The sequence below is a fragment of the Bolinopsis microptera genome, chromosome 7 (genome assembly GCF_026151205.1).
Source record: "Bolinopsis microptera isolate Bmic1 chromosome 7, MBARI_Bmic_1.0, whole genome shotgun sequence".
NCBI classification, from domain to species: Eukaryota; Metazoa; Ctenophora; class Tentaculata; order Lobata; family Bolinopsidae; genus Bolinopsis; species Bolinopsis microptera.
The window spans coordinates 13,064,623-13,091,019 of NC_087078.1; the positions used below are offsets into that span (position 1 = coordinate 13,064,623).

At 37.2% G+C, this 26,397-nt stretch overlaps 2 protein-coding genes across 2 annotated transcripts; one reads left to right on the forward strand and one right to left on the reverse strand.

Annotated features, from left to right (window-relative positions):
* Positions 1–10,146: 10,146 nt before the first annotated feature.
* On the forward strand, positions 10,147–15,273 carry LOC134818711 (ruvB-like 2). The gene is given in 13 exon segments (XM_063828353.1): positions 10,147–10,230; positions 10,466–10,585; positions 10,745–10,844; positions 11,794–11,871; positions 11,874–11,965; positions 12,143–12,326; positions 12,397–12,518; positions 12,673–12,801; positions 13,616–13,769; positions 13,919–14,048; positions 14,340–14,398; positions 14,657–14,736; positions 14,862–15,273. Coding segments are annotated over 13 exon segments (1,473 nt in total). The 3' UTR covers positions 15,003–15,273.
* Positions 15,274–15,317: 44 nt separating this feature from the next.
* Positions 15,318–16,687, reverse strand: LOC134818373 (uncharacterized). The gene is made up of 4 exons (XM_063827889.1): positions 16,564–16,687; positions 16,142–16,298; positions 15,891–16,010; positions 15,318–15,616 (listed from the first exon to the last, which is right to left on the reverse strand). The coding sequence occupies exons 1-4, from the start codon at positions 16,647–16,649 to the stop codon at positions 15,494–15,496; spliced, it is 486 nt and encodes a 161-aa protein (XP_063683959.1). The 5' UTR covers positions 16,650–16,687; the 3' UTR covers positions 15,318–15,493.
* Positions 16,688–26,397: the final 9,710 nt, after the last annotated feature.

Below are 26,397 nucleotides of genomic sequence, written 5' to 3' on the forward strand. Positions count from 1 at the left end.
AACCTTTGCATTGGTCACTGTAACATTCAAGGTGGTCTCCTAAATTTAGCTAAAAGTAATGAACTTACTCAACTCATTCGAGATCATAAGCTAGACATACTTTCCCTAAATGAGATGAATCTTAATGATACTATTGACACAGACACCATAAATATTCCTTCCTCCTTCAACATTATGCGATGCGACAGGCCAAACAGTTCTAGGGGTGGTTGTGGCTTAATGATAAACAAAAAACTAGCTTACACAGAATTAGTTATGGATAGTAAGCTTGATAACATTGAAGCATTATGGGTGAAGCTTAAGAATAGCAAGATCAATGTTTGCAGCTTCTATCGCTCTGGAAATTATTGCAGTGTTGATAATTTTATTGAGTACATTCTAGGGTTTGCAATCGATAATATCGGCGATAAAATTATAGGCGATAATTCGTAGTAAAATCGTTATCGGTTATCGGCGATAATTTCTGACCGATAAACCGATAATTTCAGAAATTTCTTTTCAAAAATAATTTCGGAATTTTCGAGACTTTACAGCTAACTCGCAGATTCTTACCTCCCATTTTCACTAGATTGATCATAAGATATGTGTGAAACTGATCAAAACATCTGAATTTGCTACTTAAGTACTTAAATCAGCAAGATTTGCAATGTTATCTTATCACTGTTGATTGGTGAAACAAGGTATGTACTATGTAAAAGTATTCATATTTCATGGGATAGTTGCATATTTGAATTCAACGGAATTAAAGTTTAAACGGTAAATCTGTAATAAGTATCCCGTAGTTTCGCCCCACCCTATTACAGATAAGCTGTTCACTTCAAACTATCAATTCAGTTACAACCGTATAAGGTAATAATTTGAACCCGACACAGTACACAGTACACACCATAACAACACAATACACTCCTGCACAGTCCACACTCCACGCCCCTCCCCTGAGAAATGCCGATGATTAACTTGCCGATGATTAACTTGCCTGGGTCGCTCATTTGCTTAAATCGTTGATTGATTACGTTACACGTATCAGTTGTTATCTGTTTTCTGTTGTGTCTCGGAAAACTAGTTAATCTTGATATGTCAACCAACGAGATCTGGAAACATTTCACAAAAGAGGGGGACAACGTGGCCTGCATGCAATGTGACAAGTCTTTTCTCAGCACAACAGCCAAAAGGTCTTACACTAATCTTTGGTACCACTTGAGAGTTAAACACGGTATAGAAAATGCAGCTGCTAATAATGATGAATCTTCGGCATCCCCCAAAGTCAAGCGACCAAAAAATCAGTCCCTAATAGTATCTTACATCGAGAAGAAAACTCAAGCCGAAATGTATAGCCGTTTAGCGGCTGTGGAGTTCCACTTTGTGTAAGATTGTTATTGTCACTGACTGTTCACTGTAAAGTATATCGGATCTTCACTTTCAATTAATTGACTATTTTGAAATTACGCGTTTACAATTTGTGTACGATATCTCGGGAATTCATGACCCTCAATCACGGAAGTTATAAATCATGAACGTATGATTAATTAAGCCACTGAATCGATGGAAAATAAGCTAATTGTTCTGACCAAATTTTATCGCCGATAATTATCGTTATCGCCGATAATTGAAAAATGATTATCGGTTATCGGCGATAAAAAATTGTGGACCGATAATGCAAACCCTAGTACATTCATTTTTGCATGAAAAAATTGAACGGGAAAAAGGTTATCTGGATTGGGGATATAAACATTGACCAGAATAATATCTCATCCACCCAGTACAAACAAGAATTGCGCCCTTTGTCTCGTTTTGGCGGACGCTAGATTTCCGTTCACTATAATTATAAATATAAGCTCCAATCAGCTCACTTCATAATAATAATATTGATACACATCAGTGCACTATACTATAAGTATAACACATGCCACGTACAAATTGAGCTTGGCCCGCTTATAACCTAATACTATACATTACACCGTTATATACATTGAAACACACTCACACAGTCGCGCCGCGCATTCATTGACCACAGGCTATCTATACATCACATCTCCGCAAGCAATCCTCGCGCGCTGCGTACTGCGCGCTGGTTGGCATGGTAACGGACGGAAGGACAGATGACAACATATTCAGACCCGCCTACCGCTATCTCCAAAATCCACGTTTTTCTGCAAAAATGTCCATTCGTAACCTTTCACTATTGCCTTTTTACAAAAGAGTGAACGGAAAAAATTAGATATGACCTTGAGATGTTACAATCTACCTTACTCGGGATTATTATGACCGGGATAAAGTGGTGGGTTTAGGGTAATTTCGCCATATTTTTCCCGAACCACATTTTTACCGGTCGTTAATAAACCCGCCTACTCAGCTTTTAGGGTTCCCAAGGGGTATGGGTGCTCATATTTTAATCGTTGTCTTATATTCACTAAAGAAGACTATTGGGACACTTGTTGTAGGTTTTTCGACTTCATTTGGCTAAAATTGCAAAAAATTCACCTTTTTGCCCAATTCTTGTCATATATCCTTATTGTCAAATTTGATTTAAATAGGCCAATTTTTAATTTCTTAGGTATTGACTATCTCTACATAATGAAATAGGACTCAAAGTAAAAGTAACAGTTAAATCAAAACTTGAATTAATTAAAACTGATGAAAGGGATGATCCAGATGAAGATAACGAAGATGATTACAACTTATTGGAAGACTAAACAGCTCTCCCTTTATCTTAATATCGATCTGGTTGTTACGCTTCAAATGTTAAAAATTATTTTCCATCTAGTTTGATTAACCACGAGTCATTATTTCTGTCTACTTTCAACAATTATTGATAATTCGACTTGTTTCACAAGTTTTAGCAATGCGAAAATTTCTAAACTTGCTTATCTCTAATAAGGAAATTTACATCTGAGACAAAATTTTTGAATCTAAAATTGAAAGGTTGGACACCGGTAAAATGGCGACCGGGAAAATGTGGTGGGTTTCGAGCAATTTTGCCATATTTTTCCCGAACCATATTTTAACCGGTCGTTAATAAACCCGTCGTAATAATCCCGAGTAAGGTAGTTCAAACCATTCAAGGGATAACTAGAGTTGCTAAACGTGGAGACAATTTTACCCAGACTACTATTGATGTAATATTCACTAACTGTTATGCAGATTTTGTTCAATCTTCTGTTCTTGATGAACGTATTGGGGATCATCAAGCTATTATGTGTGAGATAGATTGTAAAGTACCTATAGCTCCTAAATTTGAAAAGGTTGAAATTAGAAATCATTGTAAACGTAATGTTAAACAATTCCTAGACTATCTAGACACCTGTTCTGATTACAGTCCACTATTGGAAAGTACAGATGTTGAAGCTATCACTGCTGGCCTTTGTCATCATATTGAACAGGCATATGCAACCTTCTTCCCTTGCAAGACCATAGAAAGGCATGAAAAGTTCATACATAAACCTTCTACTGAACTTTTAAATGCCATTAATCATACACATTTTCTTCTAAAGAAATTCCGTAAAAAGAAGGATAAGAGAGACAATGGAAATTGCAATAAATGTGGTATATGTAGCAAATGTATAAAGTGTAATGAGGCCTTGGATTGCTACAAGATTCAGAGAAATATTAGAAATAAATTAGCTAAAACCTGCAAAAAGGCTAATGTAATCGATGATCTACAAGTTAAAAGTGCCAAGAATGATCTTAAAGGGGTATGGAAAACTATCAAACTGGCATCAAATATGACCCCTGGCACAACTAATTGTCAAACTATCAATGAGAATGATCCTGAGCTATTTAACTTTCATTTTGCAAATGTTGGATCAAGATTACAAAATCAGGCCCCCAATATTGAAAGAGTTAGTTTTACTGATTTTTTAACTCCTAGAACTTCTAACATCTCATTTGATAGATTCCAAGAAATAAATGAAACTGATATCCTAATGTATGTCGAAACGCTCAAGAATGACAAGGCCTCATATGACGATGTGCCTCTATTTTTACTTAAGCAAGCTGTACCACACATAGTTGAGCCACTGACCCATATTGTCAATTTGAGCCTTAATACAGGTGTTGTACCAACCCTTTGTAAAAAAGCTAGAGTAACTCCCATCCATAAGGCAGGAATGAAAGATGATCCTAATAATTACAGGCCAATATCCATCCTTCCACTTGTAGGAAAACTTACAGAATACTTTGTCGGCAAGCAACTCACTGATTACATGGAAGAGAACAAACTTTTCATCCGGCATCAATATGGCTTTCGGAAAAATCACTCCACAACTTATTTGATGTACGATCTGATGGACGAAATATATATGAGTAAATCTAAGTCTTATAAACCAGGAATCATCTTTCTTGATCTTAAGAAGGCCTTTGACACAGTGAATCATGAAATATTGCTTCAAAAATTGGCATATTATGGAATTGGTGGCATTGCTTTAACCTGGTTTAAGAACTTCTTATCTTGTAGATATCAATGCACAAGGATTAATGGCAAACTAAGCTCATTTTTAGAAGTTCTGAGTGGTGTACCACAAGGAAGCATCATTGGGCCTATATTATTTAGTATCTTCATAAATGACATCATTTATGCCTGTAACCTATCTAAGCCCTTTCTATTTGCAGATGATGGTGCACTATTCTTTGATCAAACCTGCAGAAGCACATTTATAAACATGAAAATAGAACTTATGACAATCTTTAAATGGCTCAGTGTTAATAAGTTATCACTCAATGAAAAGAAGACTGAATTCCTATTATTTGATTCTGTTGATAAACATGATGAATTAACCATTGAATGTGATGAGGTAACTTTCACAATCAACGAGTGCAAAGAGACAAAATATCTTGGCCTCATTCTAGATAGTAAATTAAACTTCAAAAGCCATGTAGATTATATTATTAGGAAGGTCATGAAGAGAATTGGTGCCATGTATAGAAGTAAAGCACTGCTACCCATTAAATATAGGAAAATGTTTGCCAATGCACTCATGTTGCCACAATTCGATTATTTAGACACGATCTATTGTAGAGCTGGCAAGACAAAACTTGCTGAACTTGACACTCTGTACAAAAAGGTAGCCAAAATAGCTCTCAACGTTCCACAAACAGAGAGCAGCCTTAATGTTTATAGAGACATGAAATGGTTACCCCTCCATCTTAGACGACAACTCCATCTGTCAAATTATATGTTTAGAATCATCCATGACAATTGTCCTACAAACTTTATGAACAAATTTAGTTACATATCAGGAGGTAGTAGGAGCGGTGAAAGCTGCAACCTATATGTTAATAGATCAACATCACATAAAAACTTTCAATACTTGGGGGCAAAATGTTGGAATAATGTTCCAACAGATCTACGAAATCTGCCCGATGTTAAAAGCTTTAGTGATTCGTATAAGAAACAGCTACTCTCATCTATAACAACAGACCCTAATTATACCGTCGACAATTCATATGACAAATTTTACACTGCAATCATAGTCGACGATAACTAAGCATCTTCTAATTCTTTTAAATCTGAGGCATATATAATTGATGTATCGAAAGGATTTTCCCTTTTTACCACCTTACCATTTTGATTGATTTTGCACATGACTGACATGTTTTAACTGGAGAAAGGGTTCGCACAGTGGTAGTTTTATAAACCACTTTTAATTTATTGACCTATTATACCTAGTGGTAGTTTTATAGACCACATTTAATTTATTTACTTCTTATACTTAGTATTTATTTTTGGTGACTGTATCACCCAGTTTTAACATTTGATAATTGTACAGTTTATTGACGACACATTGACTGAATGTTATTTTATATTCTAATTTATATTCTAGATATTTTATTCATTTTTCAACAGACGACAACTTCCTGGTTTTTCTTCTATATTAGTTACTCATATCTCTTTTACAGACTTTTTTACAAGGACATTGACAGATGATACTCACATTAGGCATTCATAATTGCATCTAAATTATTTCACTTGCATTAGGTTTAGAAATTTATTCTCTGGTTAACAGATTTCAAATGTTTAATTAATTTGTAGTATGACAGTAAGGTATATAAGAAGTTATTTAATTTTGCTTGGGCTATTATATTGACTATTGAGGTTTAATGATGATATGGAATTTGAATTCTATATAAATTTACACTATGTGGTTGGGGCATTTTGCATAGTAAATATGGTTACTACTCCTATATATCATATTATTTGATTGGTATTCGATTTCTGATTATTTCTCTAGGAATATGATTATTATATCTCAATTTGGCTTTAGGTAGGGTGCCCCGATAAAAGAACTGGATTCTTCCAGGAAGCATCCCGTGCACAGACCTTGGTCTACATATATATATTAAATTATTAACCATTCATTCTGTATGTGCACGAAAATTTATTTCAATCAATCAATTAAACGAAAAAGAAACATGATTTAAAATTTATAAACCATCAACTGAATTATCGCTTAAATTATAATAGGTATTAAAACAAAAACCATCAGGTGCCGTTATGCAGTAGGACATGGCTCACTGGGACCGCAGGAAATCGGCAAAAATGGGTTCGGAAAAGCCATTATTGGCACTCGAGTCCTTGATCTCGCTGATGGTGCACTGCGGCCTTTGGAGCTGCCGCCCTTCAGCTTCTGTCAACTGAAATAACTAATAATCCAAGTTGAGGCAATCAGCCTACGCACAGCTTTTATGGTTATCTATGATATGTACAATCTGTAATAAAGATCAAAATTCAAATTCGTATTCCCTAAATTTGGTATTCCCTATTGAAAGGGGCCTTGGTAGAAGTTTGTAAATAACCATAGTACATTTTTGTTACAGTGCAGACATCTGTAGAAACCTCTGAAGTTTCTTTGCCTCAAATCGAACTGTCATTGCCTCAAATCGAACTTTCATTGCCTCATTCGTGTCTTGTGCCATCCTCAGTGACCTTGAGAGATGGTCCTTCAAGAAAAGTTTAGTCAAAACAGTGAAATATGGGTCGCAGAAATCCAGAGGCGGCTCGTGGGAGCTGGCTGGCAGTTTTTTTGGGTGTCCTATCGTGAATCAACGGACTGGGATTATAAACATTTTTGTTTGTGTGTTTTGCGCTATGCATCTTTATACCTATTTTAGAAGAGATTTTTATAGAATATTAGAAGTGTAGTAGGGTCAGTTTCAGACGAATTAAGCATAAATATCATCATTGCCATGTCTGAAGTGGTTTGTAAATGGGCCATTGTTAGCCCCAAGCGTTTTGGTCCTTCATTCCTGCCACTCAGCATTGCCTACTGTAAAGTAGAAATTTTTCTAAGACAATAGAGAAACTGACCCTGTCTCACTAAATTCCCCTAAATTCAACCACTTACCATAATAAAAATGCTAACAACCAAATAAAGTTTTTTAAATAAAGAATATTTCCTCAAGTTTATGTCTAGCTAACTAATTAGTGGTTTAAGCTCTTATTCTATTTATGATTAAAGGAATGTAAAATAAAACTTTTCGTTTCATTGAAAACTTTTCGTTTCATTGACAGCAAACAAAAACAAAAACTTATAACATGGGTGAAACAGGACACCACACGTGTACGATCTCAGCTGCACAGTATCATAGCACTTAGCAGTCAATAGTTCAAATTGCGAGGTGTCCTGGACTACCAAATCATATAGATTACCTGTAGTGGGATGCGCTTGATGTGCTTTGTACCGTTTACAATTAACTATGTGTTAAAACTGCGCGGCTTAGTTGTCCAAACGAGGATTGGACACCCTACAACACAAAATTTCACAAAGATCATGTGTGCGCTTGCGCCTTACATTCGAACGTTTGAGTGAATAAAGAGCTTTATATCGCGATTAGATATTTCCGAATACTATTACTAATCACTATTTCTATTTTCAAGCACCAGCCACCAGATAATAATTTTAGGGCGTCCACGGACGCCTGGACGCCATCAATAGCCGCCTCTGCGGAAAGCTGAAATTTGAAAATGTCCTACCTATACCGCAAACTTTCGGTCAAGGGGACGGGACGGGACGGCAGAAAAGCTCGTCATCAAAATCTTAGGTTGGGTGGCAAAATGGCCCATGCTTTTAAGGAAGACATGGAGATGCTTGAAATGTTCGACAATGGATTGGATTATTCACTATACAGAGAAGAATGACAATCTTAAACTTCAAATGGAAATGATGCTGACGCTTGGGGAGGAAGACATGTATGATCTACCAACACCAACACCGTCTGACACATCTACCATTTCTTATCCCAATATTGTAAGTTTTACACAAAAAACGGGGGGGAAATCACCATTCACTAACTTATAGTTTCATTTCTTGGACAATCTGATAACTCAAGATATAAAAAAAAACAAAAACATGGAAACACGGGCTACACCCGAAGATATCTCTGACGAATCTACCAAGTCAACTAGGCTGCAAACTTTGCAAGGTTCTGAGACAACTGTTGCCATGTTTACCAAGAAATGGTGGAGAAGAATCGTTCGTGAAGAAACAAAGATAGAGAGAATTGCTAGAGAGGGCAAATGTCAGGTACTTGAAAAAATGATTATGGTGCCATGTGCAGATAGGTTATGAAAACCAACGACCCCAGACTGGAATCTTACCATATAGAAATCAATCTAGAAGTTTTGTTCCCACTGAATATCCCACTGCAAGTTTTAGCATTGAGTTCTGTGATGAACGAATCAGTGAGGTCAACAGCAGGAGTCATCAACACTGCGTGATAAAGGAAAGAATTGGCAATGCGTGAGGGTCCATGCCTGCGTCCCTGTTGCGATGGATTGACCGAAACATTAACGATATGCTGCAACAGCCTCTCAATATCACACTCATTCTCTCAAAAAGATTAACAAAAAAGGATAGATAGATTGGAGTGACTCTGGTCAGATGGCAGTATCGAAGAGGCTGAAAACTAGAGCCGCTGTTTCTGCCCCAGTGCCAGATCAAAGTGGGAGAATTTTGACAAGAGGTTGGAACTCAATAGGCTTATAGACATCAACCTTCACGGCACAAGTCATGGTCTGGTTCCCTCAACAAAATCCTCTTTTTGTTACAGTGACTTTAGAAGTAAAAAACAGGTTGGAACTTGTAGTTGCTCCCAACTCTATAAGAATGTAGGCCTGTACGCGGGCTCTTGTGAATTGGCTGTGCAAGCTTTACAAGAAATTGTGTCTGCCTGGGCACTGTGTCATAGTTGTGTAGATCTGATCGGGTGTTGTAGTGGATGCTGAAGTTATTCTTTCCCGCAGTCAGATTTTGAGTATCTGTACAGAGTGTCCTCTCACCTTCTCTCGGAACTTGCCTCAGGTTTGAATATAATCAAGTTTACGCTTTTTAGTTGTGCTATTCTATTATTAAAATACTTTTTTCATTCAAAATTAGTCTCACAGACCTTGCAAAATAACCTTGACATATTTCGCCTGCCCTTGTTTGGAAAAAAAATATATGGTTTTAAACAGGTACGAACCAAGAGACATGGAGCTTGATGTGGACACAAAGATGTCGATAACATTCGAAGGCATCAAGATTATGTGTTCACCCCCCCTCACCATCGGCAAACATCGATCTTACAAAACAAAAGTTACCAAAGGGTTACACAGAAGGACAGCTCTGCGGAGAAAGGGACTTGAAACATACAAAAAGTCTCAGAGGTGGTTCCGGTTTAGTTGTGGTGGTAGGTTGTTCCCCTGTGGGAATAAATGTAACGACGCGCAGGTCCCTGATGTCCCCTTGGTGCAAGCTAATCGTATGTTTGCGGGCTTGTGTGCATAAAGAGCAGCGTACGCGGCAGTGTAATATTGCATGGTGAGCTATGGGTTCGTTAAAATCACACCATTGGGAAGGAGGAAATGGGATGAGAGACAAGACTCGAAGGAACAACGACAGTCGAAAACATAATAACTCTAATTAAATTGAAAAACGGCAAGTTTCACAAAAAGATTAAGGAGGAGTGGGTCAACAAACGAAGAAGGAACAGGAAAACTGGTGGATATTAAAAATTAGCGTACGATGTATTGTTGTGTACTTTCTGGATCATAAAATTTAAATCTGTGTCATGAAGTTCAAATAGCTTTGCGACCATTCATGTTTTTTACGTCCATTGCTGTATTTTATACAACTTGTTCTTTGCTAAAACATTACTTGAACCAAAATTAGCATGAATAGCGATGCTTCTATGTTATTCTTGACTTATCCTTTCAATGATCTAACTGAAGCTCCGTTAGACCTTAGATTATCACAGGTAAAATTGTGAACTATTGAACAGTTTTTAAAGGATTACTCATTAATTAAAAACTATTTATATCCAACTAGTCCAGATCCTGCATAGACACAGGCCGCTGGTAGTACCTCCTTCTATATTTTTCATCATGAGACTGTCTAAACTGGACGGTTTAAGTCCACTAAAATCAAAAATTCTCCGAAGTTTGAAAAGTACGATTTTAAAATGACTGTCAATATTAACCGTTTATACCCAGGCTGCTGCTGCAAAAGTACAAGAAGTACGTGATGTCACCAGGATTGAACGTATCGGCGCTCACTCCCACATCCGTGGTCTCGGACTGGACGATGCGCTAGAGCCACGTAACGTTTCACAGGTAACGTAAATTGTATTGCTTTTAGTTTCTACTAGATATGGAACCTTGTATACTGAATTGTTGCCATTAAAAACCACGGCCTAATGATTTAATGATGCTACTGATCATCTCATGAAAACATCATGAAATTAAAATTTAATCGCGGTCTGGTCGGGTCAGCTAGCAGCTCGGCGCGCTGCAGGTGTAGTGTTGGAAATGATCAAGGAGGGTAAGATCGCTGGCAGAGCAGTTTTCATGGGGGTGTACTGGCATGGCAAAAAGGATAGCTTCCTTACTATGAGCTCCATACTTGTCCATAAAAGTGCATATATATATTGTTATATATTCCGCGGGTCTTTAATATCTACTGAATTACGACGCATGAATTATTGTGGGTCGTCTTTGACGATTCACGTAATGTATCAGAGTTTAAACCTACTTATCGTTAGTGTAGAGCGATGACAACTTAATGTCAGAAAGGTATTTAATCTATACTATGCATACCACTTGGGGAAACATATAGTGTACGTTAATTCAAGAACACATGGAAAATTAGAGCCCGCTCAATAACGCACCTGCTGTATCTCAATATCTCAATGTGCACGGTTTAGTGCTGAACATTACCATTGTTAGTGTCCCATTGTCAGCTTTCTACAACTAATTATAGGCAAGATTCATCAATATTACAGGGTGATGTCAGTGGTAGAGCAATGATGCAGATGAACGGTCCATGGTTCAACTCCGTGTGCGCCCTCTACTTTTGTGTTTTCTAAACTTTTCTGCCGTTAATATTTCTCACTACGGACAAGCATGCTACGGTGCTAGTAGTGCATTCCGCGAACTATCTTGCTCGACAACAAAGTTATGTATAATGTACATTGTATACATTCCATAACAGCAGTTAAATTGAGAGACAAGCAATGTACTTCCTAGATGAGTATTGAGTTGCTTTGGTTACTCATCAATTACTGACGTACTTAACGGAACAAAAAATTCGTCGTATTTATAAATTTAAATTTTATCAGCGATCGCGTGTATATAATATCAAAGAATTTAGATAACACAAGATTAGATGATGGAAACGATTAATATCCCAAGTGGCTTACGGTGCTCAGGATGAAATGACCGCATTTTTATTACAAATGATAAGACGGTATCGGGTATATGAAAGGTTTTAAATTTCTCTGAAGGAGCCAAACGAGTATAAGTATCAAACAATTAATTCGTTTCAGCGATTGCGATGGGAATGGCACAAGCGCTGGGAAGTGATACTCCATTTTATGGAATAGCAGGAAGTGAGGTCTTTCAAGGAGTCTGAGTAAAACTGAGGCTCTCACTCAGGCCTTTAGGAAGAGTATTGGAGTAAGAATCAAGGAGGAATCGGAGATCATTGAAGGAGAGGTACGCTCAAAACATTTTTGATAATTTACCTTAAATTTAGAATATATATGTAAATATTTTCGTAGTCTGTAAGTATTTTGTATTTGTGCAAACAATAAAATATATCAGCTCCATCACTATTTAAACGATAAAAGTGTTATCACCAGCAGTAACTTATCTAAATTCTAAATTATCCAGGTAGTGGAGATGCAGATAGACCGGCCAGCTACTGGCACGGGTCAGAAGGTCGGCAAGTTGACCCTCAAAACCACAGAAATGGAAACTATCTACGATCTTGGAGCCAAGATGATCGAGTCGCTCACCAAGGAGAAGGTTGGTTTCAGGATATTTTAACATTTTGCGGGTGTCATACATCAAATTAGTAACACTAACTTCTTCTTATGTGTTTTCCTATGATGGCGTTTCGGATATAGTGGGGACGTGAAAGATAGATTAAGCAGCGGGCAAGATATCCAAGTTAGGGCGATCATTCACGCGCGCTAAAGATTACGATGCAATGGGACCTCAGACGAAGTTCGGTCAGTGTCCAGAGGGGGAACTCCAAAAACGGAAGGTAGGAATTTACTGGGTTTTTTGTTTTCCAAAAGAATGTACTGTAAATATTAGTCTTTCCCGCATTATTACCTGCGTCATTCTCAAAATTACAATATGGTAGTGCAGTTGATTACCATTTATGAGTATTTCCGCTGAACACTCCCCCTGCACAGGAAGTAGTTCACACAGTCACACTACACGAGATAGATGTTATTAACAGCCGACAGCAAGGTTTCCTCGCCCTCTTCTCTGGTGATACTGGTGAAATCAAGTCTGAAGTCAGGGAACAGATCAACCAGAAGGTTTGTAAATTTTGATCTTCGTGTGAAGCTCAAATGTAACAGCGAGAATTGATTTTGTTTCTTTGGATACTTGTTTAACCTCGGTTATAGTTATTTCAATAAATATAGGGGGCATCAACCTCATAAATACCTATTATTCCCTCTGATTTCAAAATAGGTTTAGGTATTTATGTATATTTATGGTTATTTAAAGGTTTGGTCGTTTTTTCAGTATTTTTCCCACTTTTAATATAATATATTCAATTCTATTCAGTGTTAGCTGTTTTAAAGTGTTTTTACTGCACGAGGGGGTTGATAACAAGTTTTAAAACCAATTTTTTGGGGTTGGGAAAAATTGGATTTTTTGCCTTTGTGTGCCTTAGAACTTGGGTTGTATGGGGTTTTTAATTTGATCAAAGGATTATGAACAGTTCACTGTTCAGACTAAGAAAAGGTTGCTTATATAGAGAGATAGAAGTTTCTGAACATTTTGAACAACAATTGAAAATATTTCCAAAAACAATTTTAATCGAGAGTATAGAAGTAAAAATCTTGTCATGAAATTATCACCTACAATTTCAAAAAATCAATGTTGCTCACAATCTTCTGAAACGTCCAAAAAAGTAACTTTTAGCTACCCCAGAGATCTTTGGTAAAATACCTATAAATACCTATTATTCCTCCGATTTCAAAATAGGTATACCGTAAGTATTTATGTATATTTATGAAGTTATGAGGTTGACGCCCCCCCCCCCCCCCCCCCCCCCCCCCCCCCCCAATATAATTGAAAGTTATCTACGTTTAAACAATATTTAGGAAAATATTATCAACTCAGGTAGCAGAATGGCGAGAAGAAGGTAAAGCGGAGATTGTTCCAGGAGTTCTGTTCATTGACGAGGTACACATGCTTGACATAGAGTGTTTCTCATACCTCAACAGAGCCCTAGAGCACGACATGGCACCCGTCCTCATCATGGCTACTAACAGAGGTAATTTTAATCAATTTATTAGCTGAAACTAGTAAATAATTACGTAATTGATCTGTATTTATTCCTCTCAGAAATCACTTGGGTTTCTCTGAATCAAAATTGTTTTTCAAGAACTGTTGGGAGATGATTCTCTAAATATCTCCACTCAGGAATAACTAAAATCAGAGGAACAAACTACCAGTCTCCGCACGGTATCCCAATAGATCTGCTGGACAGGCTCCTGATTATCAGTACCAGTCCTTATACAGAACGAGATACAAAGCAGATATTATCAATCAGGTATAGTAAGCAGTTATTAAAATATATATATCATGACGTGAGGCAAGATATGTGTGGGGGTGGTTGAATTAGAGATATGTGTGGGGGTGGTTGAATTTTATTTATTTTTTAAAATTTTTTTAATTAGAGAAGAGGGAGTAAGTAGAAAAGTATACGGTAGTGCTTGCCAGCACTGTCATAATTAGGTGAGCTTGGGCAAATGTTGTCATTTTACCAATTTTTTATTGAAAGTTCCATTTTAACCATCCCAGATCAGATTAGTTTGTAATCTAACTGATTTTTGTTTACCAGATGTGAAGAGGAAGATGTTGAAATGGGCGATGATGCTATGCTCGTTTTGACCAAGATAGGTGAGTCGCCGAACCATGCGATAGCCTTGAGTTATAGCGGGGCGCGCTATCGCCGAATGCTCTTTAAATGTGTAAAGGCTTTATTTCGCCATTTTGTTATGAACCGCGCACGCCCTGCGCGCACTAAAATGTGCGTCAAACCACCGATATTATTGCTTTGTTCTTGAACGTTCCATAAAAAACTGCTTTTAACCTGGAAGATCGATCGCCAAGACCAAGGTCCAAGTGTATGCCCGTATTAAAGAAACTTTTTTTCAGGAATGGAGACGTCCCTTAGGTATGCCATTCAACTAATAACATGTGCTAGTCTGGTATGCCGCAAACGAAAGGGAACTGAGGTACGAATTAGTGAACTTGAGACTTCTGTTACAGAATAACAAACTAAATAGACAAATGTGCTATAATTTAGTCATTTTTGCCAAGTCTGTTCTTGAAGATATAATCTAGATTCATCACTTTACAGGTAGGCGTTGACGACATAAAGCGGGTATATTCTCTTTTCCTTGACGAGACACGATCATCTCAGTATCTCAAGGAGTACCATCAAGAGTTCATGTTCAACGAAATTAAAGACGAATCCAAGCCAATGGAACTCTCATCATAAGCCCAGATATAAAGAATGGCTTATTTGTCGGTCGCGGTTAATGTGAACTTTATTTGCAACAGCCCTTACCCTCCTCAACCTTCTCTGCAGCTCCATCCTTTTTGTATTGTTGCTTAACCAGGCTTTTCAGTGGTCAGTGGCCAAATTTATATCGGGCTGGCCCTTTTGCTGTTCAATGAGATCTTTTCATGACCGTGCAGTATATTTAAGTACAGAAGTGTTCTTTTTTAATTTGTAAATATTTTCATATTTATTTAAGTTTATGCCACTATCGATTGGAATTATTTGTCTATACACAAAACAAACAAAAATTACTATCTACGTGAAAAAATAATTTAACATTATGCACAATTTCTACAATTTAACATTTTTGATGGTGTCTTGGGTCTTGCAAAAAGTGAAGAGCAAAATTCTACTCAAAGCTACCGAAAATCTTTTTCTTGGAGCCTGATAATCATGACTCGCTACATTTCTGCAACTTAATGTTGTATTTAGTTGGCTCCATCAACCCACAAAGACTTCAATTCAGGGCCCTCGACATCTTCAAACTCTCCGAATTGATATTTCACGGCCATCCAGGGCTGACTTATTATCTCCACTTTGTGTAGACCGAGCTGAGGGGGTTACGTGTTAAGGTTTCTCTCAAATTGTAATAGTGGTTTGTTTGATAGTGGCTACTTGTTTGTGTAGGGGTCGTTCACATATATCACGTTATCACTTTTTTGCCAATTTTAAACCCCGGTCACCTCCGTAACCAGTTTTACACATTGTGTTAAAATTACACTAGCGTTATCATTTAGAATCTCCGAACGTAACATGTGAACGACCCTGTATGGGGTATTTGTGGCCGTTGATTTGTCATTTGTCAAAACAAAATATCATACTCACATTTTCGTTGTCTGAGCAGACTCTGGCGCTGACAAAACCATCTTGAGATTTTGCCTTGCAGTCCGAGTCGCTGGTCAGTCCGAGTCGCACAGTGATGATGAACTTTTGTCCAGCTACCACCTGAAGGTCAATACTCAATACTGCTATAATCTTGATTCGACCCTCTATATGCTAACAAAAGGATCGACAATCGAATAACTGGATACTTAAAACCATTCGTATATGATCAAGCCATCTGCACAAAAACGAACCTGAGTTTTGACATCGATCACGTCCCCGACGATCACTGAGTCGCTAGAGCCAAGTCTGCCACTCTTCAAAGCTCTTAGCTTGAACTCTCCCAGGGCTTGTTTTACCGCCTCTCTTGTTGCAGGTGAATGCAACTCTCCCTCGTAAATACCACCTGGGCTGGCATATGTGGAATGTTAGTTTTACTACTCTCTCAATTCTCAGTATTTTTCTGAAACTGGAACTGGTAGTCCAACTCTCAATGTTTTATCTATAAGCCTCACCAGTCGCCCTACAATTTATTGCCGAGTACTGAGGATCAAATTTTACTACTTTGTTACACAATAGATAATTTAAGCCCTTAAATGTACAAAATGGTGAGAATATTTGATAAAATACACCGTAAAAGAAACGCATATTGACTGTTCATGTTGAAAGCACTTACAGTCCCATGACGATTTCACGCTCGGCCAACTTGACCTCGCTGGCGACCAGCCCCATGAATAGAGAAAACAAAATCATCTGCTTCATCTTTCTATAGATTGGTTGACAACTCTCGCTATGAAAATGAAATAATTAGTTAAGTGCTGAGTGTGGTTTGGTTGACATATTGGGTTCACTTGATGCGCATTTAAGCTGGAGCTGATATATCCCGTGTATAAATACTTGTATAAAATCCATGCAGCAGAGTACAATTTTCAGTTTGTGTGCTATTTTCATCATACGGAAAATGGGGGGGGGGGGGGGGGGAGATCGGAGGAAACAATTTGCCCAAAAAACTGCGTAATATCGAGGCACTTTATGGTTATAGCGATGTACAGCAGCTGTACCAACTGAGGTAAAGACATGATCAATGATACAACTTAAATTCAGGATCTTATTACACTGATCTCAATCTCATGCACCGATGTGCATATAATTTTAAAACTACATGTGTTGGGAACTGGGAACTGGGAAGTCGTCAACTATAATGTATAGTGTATACTCAATACTGTATAGTTCAACTTTTATGTCTGTCTTCATTTAATTAATTATTATTTATAGTTGCGTTTTGGTTTTGGACAATGGACATGGAGTTAAATTGTGTCGCCTAATAAATAGTTAGAATCAGATTTACTTTTACTTCGATGCAAACACAAATATCACAAACACGGTCCCACTAAATCACTCACCAAGGCCGGATTTTTTATGTCGCCCTGAGTGTATGAAATAAACACAAATCGATGTATTTTCTGATTAATGCTGATATTAATGCTGATATTAGTAAATTGGTAAAACTAAAAGCCCACAAACAACTACAAGTCGTGTATCATCAAGTTGTTGAGAATAATATAATACTGCCAGACTATTGTTATAAGTTGTAAGTGCTAAACAAATAATAGCTTATGTCATGTGCACACAGCCATGTAATGTGTAGAAATTTCCAAACCCCATCCCCTCACGTAACTTAAAAGCGACCACTAAACGACAACTGTGCTTGACGTTCAGTTTATTGTGGGCAACAACGAGTAAACGTGAAACAGGCGACGACTAATAAACTAGACCGCCAACTCCAAACCAGAACTCGAACAATGCTTAACTGAGTTACTCCTTTATAAAATAAACCATAAGGACACGTGTACAGCTAGTCAGCTTATAAGACTGAAAGTCTTTGTTTTACTTTCACAATGGTCTAACAATGATGCCAGGTGCCATGGTAACTGTGAATTAAACATCACGTGACCTACAAAATGTCTCAGGAATGGCTGGCGACCAGGTTCTAATCCCGCACTATTGGCTCGATATAACATATAGGGTCTCAAATGGCCTTGTTAGCACCACTAGGATATAATTAAGTTTTACTTCAAACTTTACATCTGTGAAGTCTCAGAAGTCATACAATAGACCTTATAATAGAGTTTTTGACGGTACAGAGGTTTGAACTTGGATTAAAAGCATATTCTGTGTTCTATAAGTATAAACTAGGATACTGGCGACGAGGGGCGACTAATTCAAAATTCAAAATCTTACAGAAAAGCCCTTAATGCTTAAGGTTTGAAAGGTACTTCGTTGTGAAGTCAATCCCGATCAAAATAATCAATCCTGGGATTCGGGAATCCCGAGCAAAAAAATCCCGGGATTCCCGAAAATCGGGATTCCGGAAGCAAATGGCGGTCATGCTTTAGGTCCCATTGTGTAATAAAGTCAGTCCATGCTTGGACTCAACTTTTAATTTTATGTTGTACTTGTAGACTGTATTAAGTTCATTAGTACAATTAATTTAAAGTGGCCTCGGCCTCATCATCTCACAAGAAAATACCACAAGTGTCATCATCATTAGCCTTCTTTTCTCAAGTAGTACCTTAAAACTACATTTGCAAAAACAACTTGGGCCCATCTTATTACGGACTTTTGTATGCGTACTGCCAGCTGTTGACAAGGTACGTCCAGGCTCAATCGACCGGGACGGCCTCTTCCACTTATACCCTAGTTGGTAGAAATAACTCATCTCCATTTTAATAGAGATACGTGTTGGTACTTTGTTTTTGGCTGGCTTCAGGACTGCTGGATGAACCTTTTGTTTCGTCCAGAAACTCATATAGCGCTTTCTTTTTGTTTTTCTTAACCTTGACGATACAGGCTAACAGTCTCCGCGACGTTCGAAAATTTTATTAACGCTACCGTGTAACTATATTCAATATTGTAGTCAATTCGATAAAGTCATAATTAAGGAAAATAATTTAAACATAATTTGGGGAAAATAATGACGGTCACCTAAATTTTGGTAGTCCGAAAATATTTATATGGTTGATATAAATATTTGAAAAACCACCGACTTTCGTACCATTTAGATATGTCTCGTAAGGTATGTTATTAATATTAATATTATTAATATAATGCACCAGTCACCACCAAGAACAAATTATGAGACAAAGTATTGATATTCATGATTAAATCGGAAAAAAACAATTATATATCAAGTTTAGGAATTGTAAATGTTACTGTTAGGGCAGAACTCCCATGCGCTAAGTTTTTATATAATTTAACTCTTTTGTATAAGGCATAAATGATAATTTAAGATTAACAATTATTTCCATCTTAAACTTTCAGTTCAAATCAGAATGATCTATTTAGTGTAGTTTCGGTCAAATTTAAAAAATCAGCGACTAAGGGGGATCGTTCACATATTACGTAATCACTTTTTTGATAATTTGTAACCCCCCCCCCCTCTCCCCTCCGTAATCAGTTTTACACATGCTATATTGTCCAAAATTACACTATCGTAATCATTTGGAAACCTCCTTCCCCTCGGCTGATTACGTAATATGTGAAAGACCCCTAATATAATCATGAATTCATAAGTTCATAAGTTTTAATGTGATGATTGTTATCACGGGCGATTATCATCATTAGGCACCCATGGATAAGAAAAATCCAGGATAAGATCCTTCGTCATTTGATCCATCGCCCATTCCTAATCCAAATCCAGGATAAGATCCTTCGTCATTTGATCCATCACCCATTCCAATCCAAATCCAGGATAAGATTCTTCGTCATTTGATCCATCGCCCATTCCTAATCCAAAAGCCAGGATAAAAATTCTTCGTCATTTGATCATAACCCACGCCTAATCCAAATCCAGGATAAGTTCTTCGTCATTTAGATCCATCACCAATTCAATTCCCAAATTCCAGGATAAGATTCTTCGTCATTTGATCCATCACCCATTCCCAATCCAAATCCAGGATAAGATTCTTCGTCATTTGATCCATCACCCATTCCCAATCCAAATCCAGGATAAGATTCTTCGTCATTTGATCCATCGCCCATTCCTAATCCAAATCCAGGATAAAGATTCTTCGTCATTTGATCCATCACCCATTCCTAATCCAAATCCAGGATAAGATTCTTCGTCATTTGATCCATCGCCCATTCCTAATCCAAATCCAGGATAAGATTCTTCGTCATTTGATCCAATCGCCATTCCTATACAAAAAAGTTGTTTTTGGGGGGGGGGGATCCATCACGGTCATTGAGCGACAATCAGACGTTTAGACTCTTCACCATTTTCGTTATCATATCCATAATCTTGATTATCGTCAATATCTTGATTATCGTCAATATCTTGATTATCGTCAATATTTTGATTATCGTCAATATCCTGATTATCGTCAATATCGTCTTGGTCTTTTTCGGGCGTCCAGGGTTGATCATCATAATCTTCTTCTCCTTCATCCCAATAAAGCTTCTTGGAAGGGCTACCTTGACTATCGTCATAATCAAACCACCTCCATGGCACTTTAGACCAAGTTTGATAAACTACTGATAACGTCCCCACTCCCATCTGCAGATAGATAACAAGTTAGAATATTCAATCCGTTTCAATTTTATCCTATGTACTGTATACAAATTAAAAACTCTCGCGACTTTAATTATGAATTATAAGAGAAAAATCTTACATAAGATGCTCAACAAATTATTCTTTTTTTTTTTTTTTTGTTTTTTGAGAGGCGGGGCCATGATGCCCACGAGGGATTGGCATTGAGATGCTCTGCCCTACCTCTGGGGTGTGGCACCCTTGGGAAGGTTGCGGTGAGATCCCGGAGTGATTGATGGAGGGTGGTGTTAGGATGTTATATGAGTCAAAATGGATACGCTCTCTAAATGCCAGCTGGGTTTGGAGGAGTAAAACGAGACGAGACAGCATATGAGATAATACTTTAAGTCACCCCGGTCTGATCCAGCTCTTCCGGCACAATTAAGCGTTTGGTGCGGTTTGTGAAATTGACAATTGTGGTGATGTGTTGGTTGTCGAATATGTCGTTGACAGAGAGGTAGTAGTCCTGGAAATATTGACCTCTAATTTGGGCAATAGCCGGACACTGTCCAAGGAAGTGTGAGACAGTTTCCTCTCCGTCCCCGCACATAGGACAAGCACTGGTGTTTGATTTGCAAATGGTGTGAAGGTGTTTATTTAGGCCGCAGTGACCCGTGATGAGGTGAACTGCAGTTCTGTAATCTTGTCTGTTGTTGCTGAGTGTAGTGTTGAGGTTTTTGATGATTTTGGCATGCTTGTGGCCGAGTGTCAGTTTGGTGTGTCTGGGACCGTCAGTTGACCAAGTTTCCTGATTCAGTCTGTTGACTTTGTTGTCGATTTGACGCTTGATGTAGGATTGTGGAATTGGACACCTCAAAGTGGATTCGCTGATAGTGCCAAGCTTGGCCAGCTCATCTGCTTTTTCGTTCCCCCACAATCCGATGTGTGCGGCAATCCATCGTATATCTAGCGTGTTGTTGGATCCGAGTGAATTAAGAGAGTCGTAACAGTCTCTTGTAGTTCTACTCCGCGTTGAAAGTGCGGAGAGAGCTTGAATAGATGATAGACTGTCAGACCAGTTATTATTCTACAATGTTGCAAAATTATAGAAATCCAACTTGTAATAAATTGTAATTTAGAATCGGTCAAATTTAAAACCACATGACAATTACGTATACTAAATTAATATTTTTATTCCACTTCAAATTATGCTTAAGTTAACTCACACTTTCGGTATCATCACAGATTCTGCTGGTTACTACACCATTAACCGATTGTCTTTTGCATTGGGGATTATTCGAAATCCCTAACTCTATGGTAATCTCATACTTAGATCCAGCAACAACCTGAATTTAATTTCATAATCATAAAGAAATGTATTTGATTTGAATTGCTGTATTTTAAAATTCCTATCCAGAACACACAAAATGCGTACACAATTTTACAAACCGATTCCTGAATTTGAATGATTTCTCCTATAACTATGGTATCCCGAGGCTTCATATTTCCAATACTATAGGCTCGTCTTTTAAATTCCATCAACATCACCTTCAGGGCCTTGTTGGTTTGTTCGTCCGCCATGTTGGCGGGAACAGCGCCACCTGAAAATAGAACAAAATTACAACTTTCAGTTCCCTGAAATATTAATATTCGGAGAATACGAATGTTATTGCTAAGACTAGACTTAATCCTGAGTAAGTTTCAAACTTTGAGCATGAGTTTGTTAAAGCAAAACCCTTTCCAAGATTTATTTATAGCCACTGCTATACTATGACTACAACAAAAAGTATAAGCTAAAACCAAACTACATTTGCCATAACGATCATATTTGGAATAAAATATCTGTTGGCTCGAAGTGGTGCAGGATGTTAATCTTACTGGGACTAAAACTTCGTTCAAGTTCTACGAAGTCCCATTCGATCGTTCATTAGATTACAAATTGTGTATTTTAATTAAGTTGATAAATTCAAACGAAAAAGATACAGTTTCCAACGTGAGTACCTGGTATAAATCCGTTTTTTGTTGCCTCATTTATTCGTCTGTCCCTCAACGCCGTACTCAAATCTGCACAATTGTACTTTGAGTCCATTTTTTCCTTCGAACAGAGTTTTTGGAGTTTCCGTTCACTCTGCCGGCAACCTTTTTCCTCCTTCTGTGTGAGCTTGTTCAAAGTAGGTGAAATTTGTCTCCTTTTCCGCTTCTTCTTATCAGCTTTACCATTGAATCTGGTTCTTGTGTCAAAAGCCTCCTCTTCTTCCTCCTCTTTGAGTTTGCGCTCCTCTTTGTAACGGTTCTCCTTGCTTTCAGTTGCTTTTAAACCCTTGTTTGCTATCGCGAAGGATTTCGCGGCGCACTTGAGCCATTTCGGTTGATAATCTGAAGTTTAAATAAAACAAGCGTTAATACTTTTAATTTTATACGATACGAATCGATATTGAATAATTAAAAACAGCTACAGTCAATTTAAACCACTATAATAACTGCAGTAGTAATATGCGCATTTATGCCTACAGCATAGTATACCATTACCAACTATCGACTATAATTACAGGTGCCAAAAATGGAACCAAAAAGTCACTTACTCATCGCTAGGCACCCATCGATAACTTTTTCGACTTCCCAACATGATGAATAATCATAGTCGTCGTCCAGATCAGATACCTTATTCTTTTTTGATTTCGAATTCTTTTTTCCTTTTGATTTCTTTTTATTCTTGCCCTTTTTCTTCGCACTGATGACAGTCGCGCAATAACTGAATATCAGAATGAGACAAATCAGTTTTAACATTAGTCCCTGGGATGATGAGTTTGTCAAACAATTGTACGAATAACTTGCTACATATCTGATGCTGAGTTTTAGAAAAGTTTAAACAATTATTATTAATAAAACTAAGTTTCAAAAAAATTTGTCGATCTAATAACTACAAGTCTAAAATTTAAACTACTGCATACGGCGACATCGGTAAACTCTTCAAGTTCAAAAGATACTATTACTGGTCAAAACAAATCGCGAGGACTGGAAAAATGTACAAAAGTGTTTAACAGCGATTAACCAATCAATATCCAATCATATCAGAATCACTGTCAAAACAAACTTGGAATAAATCCATATCAACAATTCACATCAACGATTCATCAACAAATCCGTTGTCGGACGCTGCCCGACCCGTCATTTTATCAAGACCAGGCGGAGTGGGTGCAGCATGCGAAGCCGTAGAACAATTTTTCGGCACTTACGGACTATTTCCACTCATATCATTAAATGACTGCAAGATATCCTTAATTATTAATTGATTTTCAATACGTATCACTATCACTTTGTACCATTAATGCTTGAAATAACGTGCATTTAAAGCCGAAATTATTCGACCATGATGCCAAGTCTTACATCTCAGTGGATTATTATTTATAATGCTTCTTAATAGATATCTAATTTTTGTTTTCAATTCCGGGTACAGGGAGACCCAACTAGAACAGAAAATAAAATCATAATTAATGCATGCCCGGCCCTTGGCACTTGGGTCATACTCATAGGGCATGTCGCATGCATTAACTTTTACTTTATCATTTATATTCTGTTCTATAGTTGTAAGTTGGGTCTCCGGATTGAGTCATGGCCCATCATGGGTCGACAATTTTGCATTTTGGCGCCTGCAATAAATCAGAGCATGACAAATCAGAGCAGTGAGCACGTCATTGATTTCAGATTTGGAACCTGTTACAGTTAATGCGTGGGAACTGGATTTAAGGGGCTGCATTGTGCAACTGTCAGTAGACCGTAATTTTATCAATGCACATTCAACATTGCACAATTGTTGCCCTAACCAGAGCCCTCGCGCTTGCAGTAGTGAAACTGAAACAAGCACGTTACGTACCACGTACGCGTAGTAGCAGTACGCGAAGACTCGTGGTATTGTGTATTGGTTAAATTATGTGAAGCACAACTGCACAATTGACAATTGTAATTCATAATTAAGCAAATTCATTTCTTTTGAGTATGGTATTAAATTTTAATTGCGTTGTCACTGTCAGCTGAAATAAACAATAAAACAAGTTATAAATTTGTATGATTAAATCACCAATAGAAATCCAACTTCAGTAGCCAAAAATTTGCTGACGTGATATGTGCAAACATTGCACGAATTCGATTGCATCACGTGATACAATTCAGCCAATCAGATCGGACAAACATCTGCAAAGTTAAAGTTGCGAACTTTTATTAGACCTAAAATAAGACTTTTTGGGATAAATCTATAATGTCCCTAATTTTTCTTCTGGGAAAGAAATGTTATTTTTACAAGGCAAACATTTTGCAAAAAACCGGAAGTCTCTATTTAGTATTTCTTTTACTTTTGCATTTTGAAGTTCAAAGTTACAGTTAGGCCCCAGAACGCCCGTAAAGTTTTTTGGGGTTGGCGATTGCATCCATTGTTAATGGACTTACCCGGCACGCGCTACTAGTATTATACATGACATAGGTTTAAAATGCTCCCCTAGCGAGATATCGGCGAAAAACTGTCTCGATCACGCGATATGACCGACCATATATGTATATATAATATAATATGAGGAATTTGGTATAATTTCTTGTTAGGGTTAACGGGTGATACTCGTAAAATATCTGTTGACGAGTCCAACTCGGCGCGCGTCCTGGTAGGTTGTAAACCTACAATGTTAGGGTTGAGGGTTTATAGTTGTAGGTTTATTACCTACGAAGACGCTTGTCCATTGTTAATGGACTAGCCCGGCGCGCACTACTTCGTAGCACTTGCTTGACCATTGTTAATGATCTGGCCCGGCGCGCGCTACTTCGTAGCACTTGCCATCGGGCCATTTTGAGAAGAAAGCGGCACATTTCGAGAAGAAAGCGGCGCGCGCTACTTCGAAGAAATTTAGACGAGTAACATCCGTCAAAGCACTTGCCTAACATTTCGAGAAGAAAGCGGCGCGTGCTATACTTCATTGTTCATACTTCGAAGAAATTTAGACGAGTAACATTGGACATCCGTCAACCAAAACGCGCGCCGAGTTGGACTCGTCGACGGTCGATCTTTGAAACAAATATTTTACGAGTATCACCCGTTAATTAATTTTTTTTTGGGCCCGGACGGTGCCGGTGGTTCTAATGACCATTTACTAAAATACATAAATACAAAATACAATATAGTATAAATATTATAATCAGAAGTTTTATAAATCCTATCCGTCCAAGTACGGTGTACGAGGAGGGCCACTAATAAAAAATATAGCACTTTCGAAAAAATATACATTTTTTAGTATGAAATATATAGAAAATATAGAAAATATAGAAAATATATAAAATATAGAAAATATAGAAAATATATAAAATATATAAAATATACAAAATATATAAAATATACAAAATATATAAAATATACAAAATATATAAAATATATAAAATATATAAAATATACAAAATATATAAAATATACAAAATATATAAAATATACAAAATATATAAAATATACAAAATATATAAAATATATAAAATATATAAAATATACAAAATATATAAAATATACAAAATATATAAAATATACAAAATATAGCATTTATAAAAAAACATACTTTTTTTAAAAACGTACATTTTTGTAAAACGTACATTTTTTGTAAAACGTATATTTTTTAGTGGCCCTCCTCGTACGACTCGTGTACGAAAAGGGCCACTAAAAACGTACGTGATACGCGCGCATTTATATAGGAAATGGCAAGCCCTAAATCGCAAAAAATCACTTTATTTTTATTGTGCGCATTGCCATAACTATTTACAGATTTGGTCAATTTGAAAACTGTTTTCATCACGTTGTTCCTTATGAACAAATAAAAGTTCGCATATCAATTTCCACTAGGTTTGACTAATTTATGTGCCTCTAGACTCATCTAACCATGTTCCTCGTGCAAAATAGTCAAGAGTAGCCAAATAAATACAAATTTAGGGTAATTAACTAATTAAGGGGTCAGG

Coding starts and splice junctions, on each gene's coding strand:
- LOC134818373 (XM_063827889.1), bottom strand. CDS start 16,649: ATGAAGCAGATGATTTTGTTTTCTCTATTCATGGGGCTGGTCGCCAGC. Junction 16,011..16,141: donor TGATCGATGTCAAAACTCAG/GTTCGTTTTTGT, acceptor ATTGACCTTCAG/GTGGTAGCTGGACAAAAGTT. Junction 15,617..15,890: donor TCTGCTCAGACAACGAAAAT/GTGAGTATGATA, acceptor TAACCCCCTCAG/CTCGGTCTACACAAAGTGGA.